At 37.8% G+C, this 12,913-nt stretch overlaps 2 protein-coding genes across 2 annotated transcripts in view; one reads left to right on the top strand and one right to left on the bottom strand.

Annotated features, from left to right (window-relative positions):
• The window catches only part of LOC118740479, a 24,016-nt gene extending 22,427 nt beyond the window's left edge, over positions 1-1,589 (top strand). Inside the window, 2 exon segments of the mRNA XM_036472068.1 lie at positions 2-907; positions 909-1,589. Of these exon segments, the coding sequence (XP_036327961.1) occupies positions 2-907; positions 909-1,436 (1,434 nt within the window). The 3' untranslated portion in view covers positions 1,437-1,589.
• Positions 1,590-6,531: 4,942 nt separating this feature from the next.
• On the bottom strand, positions 6,532-12,617 carry LOC118750934 (poly(U)-specific endoribonuclease homolog). The gene is made up of 5 exons (XM_036485687.1): positions 12,283-12,617; positions 12,028-12,205; positions 10,523-10,728; positions 10,204-10,436; positions 6,532-7,084 (listed from the first exon to the last, which is right to left on the bottom strand). The coding sequence occupies exons 1-5, from the start codon at positions 12,464-12,466 to the stop codon at positions 6,845-6,847; spliced, it is 1,041 nt and encodes a 346-aa protein (XP_036341580.1). The 5' UTR covers positions 12,467-12,617; the 3' UTR covers positions 6,532-6,844.
• Positions 12,618-12,913: the final 296 nt, after the last annotated feature.

Below are 12,913 nucleotides of genomic sequence, written 5' to 3'. Positions count from 1 at the left end.
TGTTGATGACTACTCCAAGTCCTCTCCGTACAATTATGACTCCATACTCGGCAAGTCCGGCACATCCGACACATTCGGCGGCAACGCTACTACCAGTAACAACAGCAACACAACACCCGCCACTACCACCGCCGGCTCCTTATACAACAAACCCGCTTACGACCGACCACCCACCGTTAGCGGCGATGCAAACAATGACTACAACTCCAGCTATAACAACAAGTATGGTCTCAACGATCCCGATGACGAAAATATCAAGGACAATTTGGGAGAAGGCGAGAAGAGGCGCAACAACAATGACCTCATCAGTGGCAGCAACATCGACGGAGCAATCAGCAGTGCTGACCCAATCAAGTCCGACTATGATTACACCAAAGACTATAGCAAAGACTACGACAAAGATTACACCAAAGACTACAGTAAGGAGTACACCGCTGGCGACGTCAACACTGGTTCCACTGCGGCAGATTTATCGGGCAGCACCACCGACCCAAACGTGGCCGCTCCCATCACCGGCAGCAGCAATGACTACAATACCGATTACAGCGGCTACGAGGGATATGGACAGCAACAATATGATGCCAGCGCATATGATGTATCCGCTTATGATCAGTCCGCCTACGACGGCAGTCAGCAGCAGTATGGCACAGCAGGGCAATATGACACTAGCGGACAGAGCGGCTACGACACCAGCGGAGGACAAGGCGGCTATGCTGACTACTCAGCTACAGACTACGACCAGTCCGCCTACCAGTACGAAAGTACACCCGCAGTGGCTGCCAGTGGAGAAGGCGCAACAGCGACAGCGGCCAGCGAAAATATCAAAACACCACCGGCAACCACCGCTGGCAGCAGTGGCAGCGGCGGCGGCGTCGTCGGCACAACACCAACCCCCACACCAACAGCAAAACCACCATCAAATCCCAGCGGCAGCGCATCAGCCGGCTCACCAGTCGTGCCATCTGCCAGTGGAGTCCCCACGAACGTTGCTGGCCGCGCAACAACGGAGAGCCGCAATCAACCTCGAACGGGCGGTAGCGCTGTGGGGCCAGGAGGTGCCAGTGGCAGCGGATCAGTCGGCGGAGGAAAATCCAATCTGCCACAACAGTCTGCCACGCCCGCCACCAAAAAGTAGTTGCGCTGAGTGGGTGAGCGATGGTGTGAGTCCGTCCAGTGAGCTGTGCGATCCATTTGAGTTGGAGTTTACCATAAGTAGTCCAAGTTTAATGCGTTCCTTCGGTTCAGGTTCTTCCTGCACTGAGGTGGAAAATAATGGCGATTTCGATTCGATTTCTGAAATGAGCATATCACCGGCGCAGACGGCAATTAGGCGGATAACAGTGATGGGTGCTGAGGCGGAAGAACGAGCGGTTAATGCGAATGGTGGAAATGGAGTGGCGGAGCAACGGAAAGCGGAAAAAGGGCGAACAATTTAACGAATGTGACAGTAGCAATAGTCCAAAAAATTTTATTTGTATGCTTAAGAGTAAGCAATTTGTAAAAAGATTAGCTATTAATAAAATGTATAACCTTAGAGTTAAATAGCATGCGATTGGAACAAAATTTAATTTAAAACGAGTTATTATAAACTAAAACACTTAATATTAGAAAGTGTAAATTGCACTTGGTTTAATTCAATAAAATAAAAAATATATGTTAATATTGAAACAAAAATGAAATGAAGAAAGGCAAGTAAAACGAACACAACTTTTTTATTTGCTGAGATGAGCACAATAGCTTAGGCACTCAAGGATCTAGGCTAGGACTATACAATGCACTGGCTTCGAATGCTTAAGAATCCACGACGTCTCTTATTTTAACTACTTCCTTAATAAATATATTAACACTACGGATTTAGACTTGGGAGGTGTCTGACATAATAATAATATAATAGATTGGCGCTTACACATATGTTAGTGTTTGGCCGAGCTTCTCCTCCTATTTGTGGCGTGCGCCTTGATGTTGTCACACAAAGCGGAGGGACCCACAGTTTTACGCCGACTCCGAACGGCGATGGTATTTTTATGAGAAGCTGTTTTTCATGGCAGAAATACACTCGGAAGTTTGCCATTGCCTGCCGAGGGACGACCGCTGTTAAGAAAAAACCTTTTTTCTATATTTTTTGCGATGTTGCATTTGGTGTCTGACATATGTCTCCTTTTAATCCAGGATATCATGCGAGCCGGTCTTCATTGGACGACTGAATTTTAAAGGAGCCTCCGGACTGAATGAACCAGTGTATGATCCAAACCCTAACCCGGTCTCGGGTGTCATAATACCGGCGACGAAAAATCGTAGACAAAAAAAACTTGGAGGACTAGTCTGGTGGCCTCCAACGGATCTGCACGACCGCCACTTGAGTTCCAAACAACCTGCTGAGAAGACAATGGACACTAAAGTTGACTCGTCCATCGCCAGTGCACTCGAAAACTAGTCCAATTAACCTCATCTGCCAACGCCTTTCGTCGAAGAAAGCCCATCCAAAGCCAAAGGATACCGTAGGACTACTATTAGAACTCTTAAGAGCTTCAAAAATATATTCGTACCTTCGGACACCAAGGACTACTCCGCCAACGAACCAAAGTAGTTAAAATAATCCAACAAACCAGCCCTGGAAAACCGTCAAATGGCTCCCAGGGCCATCTGTGAGGCCGCCAAAGAACATTTCATCCAAAGACAGAAATCACCCGGGCACAAATCCGACGTCGAACCACAGGAGGTCCGTCGTTTTGTCTTTTGCAGATAAGAGACAAGCAGGCGATCTCTTGGCTTGATGAGTTCTGGCCCGATGCAGACCTCGTGGCTGTAAATAGGGATGAGGAGGGAGGAGCGCTCAATGCCAGGCGGTATCCTAGACGGTTGGCAGTGATACAAATTCATCTACTGATTCTAAAGCTTATCAATTAGTCGTATCATATTAAATTATGTCATCCATAAGCGGATTAGTCAATTCACCAAACGACTCAATTTAATCGTAATGCATACGCATAGTAAACTCATCCTTCCACATTAATGCAAATTTAATTTACCTAATGCTTTACCTATCAAATTAGAAAGCAACGCAAAGGACAAAGGGTCAAAAGTCACTTACATAACTGCAGAAGATTTATTGCAATAATCGTCTTAAGTCGACAGCAATTAAATGACGAGTGGTAAAGGTTAAGTGACTTCGATTAACTGTTATGGTCAGTTGAAGTGGCATGCCACATGCGTTGGAGTGAACAATGGAAAGTACTTGAACTTTGTTGTAGTGCTAATAGACGCCGAGGCTTACGTACATATTTAGATGTGCATGTATGCATTGTGAACTTGTGAATTGGTAGTTGTGGTACTGAAATATCCCCTCCGGCAAATACAAAGAGAAATGCACTTGCAGTTTATAAAAATAGCAAGGAGGAGGTGGTCAGGCATGCAAACTTTTAAGACAGCACGTCAGCTTTGACCTGATTATAGCAGGAAAAGAGCAGCAGAGGTGTTAACTAGATCAAGGGTCGAATTATTTATAGTTGTAGCGACTATCACCGGTCACTAGTCGCTGGGAAAACATGCTTATAGAATATGCCGCAGCTACCTGCGAAAGCCCAGGTCTGACTTCGTTAAGACATACAACTTTCGGAAAATAAATAATGAAGCAGTTAGTGGACTTATTTAGTGCTTTGATAACCGTTTTACACAAATTAATAAGTGGTTTGTTAAACCAGCAAAATTGACAGGTGGAATAAAACTGTCCACCAGAAATGCAGCAAAATTGCGCTATTATGCGCCAATTGTACCTTTAGTGGCAACTTGGGAGTCACTACAACCAACAAATCACGACTGTAATCTTCTGCCTGAACTCTTTGGTGGATAAAGCCTTTTCTTTATTTTGGAGATTTTCTTTGCTTTTATTCACTTAAATACTTATGCCGAATTTCCACTAGGCATTGAAATGACAAAAAATTGGTGTCATGTGGAAATAAACTTAATGATTATTTTTTTAACCTAATGACACGAAAATTTTTAATGCGCAATTTTGTCATTAAAATGTTTGCCATTTAATGCCTAGTAGAAATCCAGCATTATAAAGTATAAACAGAGCCGAAATCGCAGAGCGAATTTTTTCGGACGGAGCGAAGCCGTCGTGTGATATTCGCCGCAACATTTCGACCAGTAAAATAAAACCGAAATGAAATTCGCATCAGCTGAATGCCGAATAAAATGATTCCCCAAATTTTACAATCATGTTCTACCTGATAATTATCTGCTAGAAAAGGGCATAAATAATTCTATTTTTTCACTGACTACTGATTTTGTGACCGATTCGTCAAACGAGCTGCGTCGTTGTGTGCAACATTGAATACAAGCTGCAGTGTGTTTTAATTTTGATAGCGAATTTTCTTGTAACGAAGTTCGCTCCACTTTCGGAACTTATCGATAAAATAATCGATTTTGATATCGATATTTTTATCGATTTTGTTTTCGATATTTTTTATTATTGATATGGTATCCATTATGATATCGATATTGTTATCGAATTTTCTATCGACAATTTAATCGAATTGTTTATCGATATTTTTTATCGATTTTCTTATCGATATTTTTATCAATTTTATTTTTATGGGTTTTCTTATCGATATTTTTATCGGTTTTTTTTATCGCTATTTATCGATTTTGCTGTTGATATTGTTATCGATTTTACTATCGATATTTTTATCGAACTTGTTATCGATTTTATTATCGATATTTTTATCGGGTTTGTTATTGATGTTTTGATGGATATTACTATCGATTTTGTTATCGAAAGAGTATAAAGCGTGGTACGATATTTCCATACAATTCCCGATTTCACTATTCTAGATCCTATTGCCTTCAGTGCTGCCTGACTGTCGACAAAACATAGTGGCTTTGTCTTCTGGAACTCTACTAGTAAGTAAAAGACTAGCCGCCCTCTCTATAGCGTAGATCTCCGTTTCTGCAGTCATTCGGTAGGCGAAAGGACCGGTTGATCTGCAGGTTGTTCGAGTAGATACCGGCTCCGGTTCCTTGCTTCATATTTGAACCGTCAGTGCAGATGGATATACCTCCCTCTGCTACTGGTAGTCCTGCATCCCATTCTTTTTTAGTCGGGAACCTTATGGGTATCTTCGTATTGAAGTACCAAACAGGCGTAATGTAATCAGTGCTGACTTCTATGCCAGCTTTAATGCCATTTAGCAGGCCCCTTTTCATTTCATTCAGTATTGCTGCATACTCGAAATTGGTGGGAGATAAAAGATATAAAGATAAAAATAAAGATAAAGGAAGACAGAATAACAAAATTAGAACGAACAGGGTTGAGGTCCAGATAGAAAAAACACAAAAAATATCACCTTAAGCAAAAGCAGATGTATGTATTTGTGTACGTAAATAAATATGTATGTAAATAAAAAAACCTCTATATTGGTTATGAGACAAACTAGATATGTAACTTATGTAAGCTTCACTTCTTCAGTGTGGCCCAAGCGCACCTACTTCTATTTTAGCTTAGTTCGATCGCAAATTAATGCTCTACAAAAAAGGTTAGGATACCAAAATATGTAGGACTAATAATATCGAAGATATGTTATTTTAGTAGAAAAAGAAATATTAACTTATTTATTACATTATTTTTTTAAATTTTCATTTATGGGGGAAAAATAGAAATCGGAGTTCTCCTTTTTTGTGAAGAAAACACACTTACATACATACATATCTTATGTATTTTTATTAGATTTTTTAGTTTTTGTGTTAACTTTTAATATATTGGAAAAAGATTGGAAAAATCAGAAATTTGCAGCTGATTTCAATACAAATTTTTTGATTTTAATATCGTAAAATAAAAACGTCCACGTAAAAGACATAAATTGTTTATATCGACTTTTGTAAACATTTTAAATTCAAGACTTATCAAGATAAATTCAATGGGTAAAGCAAAAATTACTTTCTACTCTTAGTCTATTCATAGAAACGTGGTGTATTAAAAAATATTTTCATTTGATTCATGAAATATAGTAAAGCTGCGTTTTTAGTTTTTCACTCTGAAAGGACTTTAAAATGATAAAGATATGATTAATTCAAAAAACGATTTAAAAAAATCTGTGGAATGTACAATAACAATATGAGTACCAAATGTAGGAGCGAATCCTGTAGAATTGAAAATCAGTAAGGCTTTTTGGTTAACAACGTACTGAAAATGCGCTTTTAATTAATTTTATTTTTTTAAGTTAATAGAATTAGGAGGACGGCATTCGAGGATGTGGTCGTCTGTATATTAGTCCTTAATATATAATTTTTTTCAAAAAAAATATTGCAAATTTTCAAGGTTATTCAGGGATAAAATTTTAAAAGGTAATTTTCCATACTCATTCGTCAATTCGCACCAAAAATTTTCATATTTTTTTAATACTACAGGATTTTCTCTTTTATTTGGTATCCACATTGTTATTCTACATTGCACTGAAATCACTTAATCATTTTTTGAATTCATCATATTTTTAAAATTCAAAGTCCTTAAAAAAACTCCTGTAGTCAGAGTGAATAATAAAAAATGCCTTACTATATTTTGCATATATTTTCCTAATATATTAATTTTTGTGTGTCTCAAATTTACTGTCGCGCTGTGTTATCTTGTATGTTTGATCAATACTTAATTTTTTTTATTTTATTTTATTTTATTTTATTTTTTAACTACAAACTACATACAAATCGGGACTCGCATTTCATGAAGCCTCTTTTTGAATAAAATTATTTATTTAGCAAACAAATATTTAATAGTATATTAAAGCAACTATAATACATTTTCCCCATTTAAGATACTTAAATGTTCGTTAAACCGCCCACTCCTCATTCAATTTTCGATGCTCGGAAATGCAGCCGCCAATGTCTTCCTGCCACGCCAATTCCAAACATTTGTGTTTATATTGAATTTTGTCTGTCCCATTTGCACCGGACACGGCTCATCGCCATGCAATAGAAAGCAGACGGTGTAAACACTCAACTCAAATTCCGGTGAAGTGCCAATGAAGAGAGTGTTGTAGGGTTTGACATGATTATGGAATTCGAAGCGTGTTGCGAGCACATATTTGTCCTGTGTGAGTGAGGGGAGGGGGAAAGTGTGAGCGTTAATTACTATGAATAGTTAAATAGTTAAAGACAGTATGCATAGGCATGAACATAGTATATAAGATATTAATTTCATAACCACTGCGTTTAGTATCGATTCCGGAGTAAGAGAAAATAACAACTTTCCTTTGGATTATTGTAGCACAATATTTATGTGAACTGAAATCTATTGCTTCAAAATGTTTGCTAATGGCGGGCGTCTGATGGAGAACTACAAATTTTTTAATTGTATTTCGTAAGCGAGCTCCCTTGAATCCTCCGTACCTACTCAAAAACGTATTTTAGTTGGATCTAAAGCCTCCTTAATAAAACTCAATTGGCTAATTGGTTCTGTTCTAATAACTAAATACTTACATAGTAAATAAGCGCTTCTTAAAATTTTTCTGAAAAGGGTCGCAGGGATTTCTTTATCAACTTAAAAGCATTTCGCGGATGCTATTCTGACCTCTGTTCCACGCGCTCCAGCCGTTCCCATCGGACGAGGAGCTGCTCAAAAGCCTTATAAACCGGCAATCAGTACACTGGGCGCAGGAATTTTTCGAACGATAGAAGGCCTCGGGGTTGGTGGCATCAGTCCAGTTCTGCTGCAGCAGGACGTGGAGCTTCTACTTCCACCCCTTGTCAATATTATGTGAGACACTCTAGCACTGACCCATACTCCTTCCCGAGGTGTGGCAAAGAGCTCGGGTTATCTGTAACCCGAAAGTAGGTAAGAAAGATTATTATCTTGCTGAGAAATTCAGGTCGATAAGCAATGGAGGAAATCATCGACCAATACAATAGGTCTAACACTCTGAAACAAGTAACCCTGCATCCCGACCAGCACGCATACAGAGTGGGTATACAAGATGAGTGTGGAGAGATATTTGTCTGTACTGGACTGTACTGTCTGGATGTATTGAAATATCGCATACATCCAATCCTTTTAAGTACTGCAAAATTGGAAGTCGCAGTTGTTATCGGAAGGTGAAAACGAAGTCAGCAGAATAGTGAGATTGTATGTGTGATAGAGCACTTGTTGGCAAAGATGCCAGTCAGTGTTGTCACTTCAGAAACCAAATTAGTGGTAGTTTAATCATAAAAACAGTGGTAGATCTCTAACCAAATGTGATAGAATAAGTGTAGACTTTTTATTCGTCGAATTACAGTATAGTACCATATAAGTAATACTTCCATATTGCTAGTACAATATGATCGCAATGTGTTTTCAATTCGAAATCAAAGAAAGACACACATACACTGAAGAGCAAAACTGGAACAATAAAATGGAAAGTTAAATTTGTGGTAATGTACTTTTTCAATTTATGGTAATTTAAATTTGCATTTCGTCTTATCGCTGTTTAGCTTAACGTTTGACAATACAAATTTTAATATTTGCATGTGGAAACTCAGTAAAAAATATCCAAATATAAATAGATTGCATTGTTCCAAATTTTCACCCTCTTAGTAATTGCTGAGTTTTGTAATTCAAAGAGGAGTTCTCGCTCATTTCCTGAAATTTCGTAATTGGGGCGCGTGGGATTTTCACTGTGAGAGCTTTAAGTGTACATACCAAGCTAAAAAAAATTAAAACTTTTTGTTCAACGCTCAGAAAGTCCACGCTATAAACAAAGAAGTCATATCAGAAAAACCTAAACAAGCGATAAAAAGGCGGAGATCAGTCTGCAAGGTCAAGAGGCTACAAAAAAAAAAAATGCAATTCGTCATGCTAGGCATATTAGAAGGTCCCTGAATACCAATCAACTTTGGTTCAAAATCAAAAATTACTGCTTTATCACCACGAAGTAAGTGTCTGGACATTATATGCCAGCGGTGGAAACAAGTTGTTGCATCACAAAGATAAAGAGGAGGAAGCCTGCCTTGACAACCAGAAACATTTTTAGTCAGAAACGCATTTTTACCAAGAAAAAGCATTGGATTGATACTATCTTGAGATTTACAAGTTCTTCTTAAATGGTAACACTATCCTACCAAAATTTAATATTAATGGAAATTTTAACTCTTAAGGATAAAAATAAATATTTTCAGTCGGAACATTGGATAAGGTGGCTGTGGAAATGCATCAGGGATACTACTAACCCCCCAAAATATTTAAACTGTCAGGTTTGTATGTGTACATTTAATGATGTAGGGTCGTGTTACGCCTTAGGGTACGTTCACACAGAAAGCGGAGCCGAGCCGAGAGAAGCTGTTCCGAGCTAAGCGATGGTAAAAAGAAAGGTGACAATAAATGAACAATTTCAACGAATTTGGAAATTTCTAAGGATACTTTCCGCAGGCTTTTATCAATTTCAATGGTCCTAAACACTCACCAAAACTGGGGCCAAATAGGTAGAAATACCAAGTTTTTATAACTTATGGAGTTGTTTGAAACGTAAAAGACTCAGTTCCGATGCTAGCAAGTCAATATTATTATAAAGTCTCATAGAAAAATTCAGTGCTTGGTGCATTATTTGGTGATGCTTTTTTAAATTTAAGCACACCGACTTCATAAGTATATATGTATGCATACACTATGCACTTCTATTCTACATTAAGATGGAATTCATATACTGAATAAAAAGTCAGGAATAGATACTTTAAATATGCTTTGCGTTGTTATAAATGTATATAAATTAATTTATTTAAAAAAACCTGTGAAAATACATACATGTGTATGTATGTACACTTTTTACTGAATAAAAAAAATTATTAAATATGACAATAAAAACTTGGTGCCTTTGTTTTAGAAAAAAGGGCATTTTCTGGTGCACTGATGCCACACTGACTCCGTTGTCGCAAAAGTACACATACATACACGCATCTCCGCACAGCTCACTTCACCTCGCCTAGCACTTTCGCGAGCTCGCAGTTTGCCCGCGACGTCGACTGCGTGCACCTCTGCTGTGCATCCCTAGCCTAAAGGTTTGGTTTTAGTCTAGTACGCGTGTTGCCCACTGGTTCGGACCTACTCTGTTTGGCGACTATTTAGTAATAACAAACTTTGTACAGGGTTCAGTACGAATCTGAGGGCTGATAACTTTTACGCAGAACTCATCCGATATTACAAACGTATGCACTGGCTACACAAGAATTAATATTAACCTTTTCCAAACGTATTTTCTCGATGAATCCTTTGTAGTCTAAATTCCCCTGTTGCTCCTGATCATGAAAATAAACCCAATTGTGTAGACCTAAAATTGTGTCCTCACGCACTTCGGCGAGGAAAACATGCTCGAAACCCGAACTGCCCATGCGTCCTTTGAAGCGTGAATATTGCGTAAACCAAATGTGCTTGAGCAATTGCAGCTGATCATTATAATCGGAGGAAACGAGGTCTAAAGGAGATACAAAAAAGGTAATTTAGTTTCGCGCTCAGTAAGATTACGGTTTTCATAAATTATATGAAATATTAAATTACAACCTTTCTGTTGCAGAAACCTCATTGTGTGATTCATTATCGACGTTTTTAGCACAGCATTTAGAAAATCCATTTCCTCCAGCGCTTGCTCGGGTGTAGTTTCTTCAACAGCGTGCACATCGAGCACATAGTTATCGAAAAGACGTCGCAACAATGCGATTGTGGATGAGGGTTTAGATGCGAGTAGGGCATCATTCATTTTCAGCAGCCTGGGAAGAGAAGCATTGTAATAGAAAAGAGCGCCACGCAACAAGTTGAATAAATATAAACATCCTTGTACATTAGACTGAACCACCTTACAAGCAAACAAAAAACGATCGTCGTATAACGCCGTGTCTAAATTATTTTTCCAGACAATTTCGAACTTTTTATTTTTTATTTTTTGCCTTACTTAGGGGTCACGTTTTTACATTTTTCGGTGATACCTACTTTCGGCAATACTTTTTTTTTAAATAGTTGTACTGGAATAATCAAAATTATTCTTAACTCAAACTATATTTAATATGGAGTTCACAAGGTGTTTCAGACTGTCGTTTTGTTGTATATTGTAAACTTTAAACGGCTATATTTAAGGGATTCAGGAGTTACCATAATAGTCGTATTATAAAATTTCACACCGTTAAAAAATAGTTGATTGTGGTTTCAAGTCCTACAAAAATTTATTAAGCCTTTAAAAACTTTACGACTTACGACAATACGACACCTTGTGAACTCCCTAAATGATTTTCGTAGAGCCGTAATTTACTGACATTAAGGTGGTACGCTAGGGTGATAAGAACTGAGATCTGGTGGATAAGTACCAGAAATGGGTACTTGAGGTCAATGAAATTTAGAAAAACAAAGTACAAGAACATCGATGTACATATGTATTTTACTTATGTAGAAAAAATCGAAATTGCCTTGCCAAAATACTTTAGACTCAGTGGCTTACAGCAGGCTTTTGTTTCTGGTATGGTCTAATGTTCATACGTATGTGTATGTATATCGATATAGCTCACATATATCGTAATTTTTTCCGCAATATTTTGGCGGAAGTCTTAGAATATAAACAACTGTATAATTCCGATGGAAAAACCGCAAATTTAATGTACATAAGTACATATTTATGCACATTAGGGTGCTTTATAAAATAAACAAGGTATTTCCATTGGATTTTTACAATGGTTTTAAGATTTCCGCCAAAATAGTTCGGAAAAATATTAAGATTTAATCGCATTATTTAGATTCTGTTAAGAATTTTTTTAAGTATTCTTATTCAAACCTTTCAGGATTAATTTCTCCTGTCTTTCGAGATGATTTTTTAGATAAAATATTTTTAAAAACTAATTTTATTTATGAAATTTGGAGATATTTTCAAATAGGTCTTTAATTTTTTTCCGAAATATTTTTCTACGGAAGTCATAAAATATAATAAATTCTATACAATCGATGGAAAAGCAGTACCGTTTTGTCTTATGTGGAGTGATGCACCCTAATGTACATATCTATGAAAATATGTTTACACTTACGGCTGTGCGGCACGATCATCGCGTTGAAATGCTCTAGTCTTGCCTTGAAAATTTACATCAATCGGATAGCTATTCTGACGCACTTCGTCGGCGAATAAACGGCGTGTTAGATCGATAATTTCATGTTCGACGAAAGTTGTAGGGTCGTTCGGACCACCCTTTTCCGCGAAGAGATACTCTGCAACCGAAAATGTTAGGTAAGTGTTTTCTTATTCATGCAATATTTTTTCGTTTGTTTACGTTTCACTAACTCACCGTAGAAATGCCAGCCCACAATGCCCAGCACTACTAGCACGCCAATCATAATAAATCGTCTGATTTTTGCACATTTTTCCTTATCCAAATAAATACTTAGGTTATTTACATTATTTTCACCAATATTTTGTTCCGGATTATTCATATTGAAATTATATTGTATTTGATTTGTTGCAGCACACATTTTGCTTTTGTTTTTATTACTATTTCTCTATTCCACACTATTTTTCTCTACACGTTTTCCATTTCTTGTATACACAACTTCATCGTGCTTCCACAACCCACCAAGATCTTCGATCGTCTGATAAAAGCTGTACTGATCTCCAGCTTATGTGTGGTCTGCCGCATGATCAGTGATCACTTCTGTAGCAGCTGTGCAGAGTATTTCTCTTTGGAGTTGTTGTTTGCATTCAAAAATGACCGTAGTAAAAGAGCGATACAGTTTTATTACCTGCAGAGACCAAGTTTTATCACCTGCAGAAACAAAGTTTTATTAGCTGCTTCTCTTAACTTCACAAAATCTCTAGCTAAATATGTATATGTTGCCTTGATGTCTGGCTATTCAGCACTGGTGCGCGCTCATTGCTTACTATTTCACAGTTGATTAGCTTTAAGTAAAATAATGCTGCTT

The sequence above is a fragment of the Rhagoletis pomonella genome, unplaced genomic scaffold (assembly GCF_013731165.1).
Source record: "Rhagoletis pomonella isolate Grant_MI unplaced genomic scaffold, Rhpom_1.0 Rhpom_scaffold_00001, whole genome shotgun sequence".
NCBI lineage: Eukaryota > Metazoa > Arthropoda > Insecta > Diptera > Tephritidae > Rhagoletis > Rhagoletis pomonella.
This window is presented reverse-complemented; position numbering and strand designations above follow the sequence as displayed.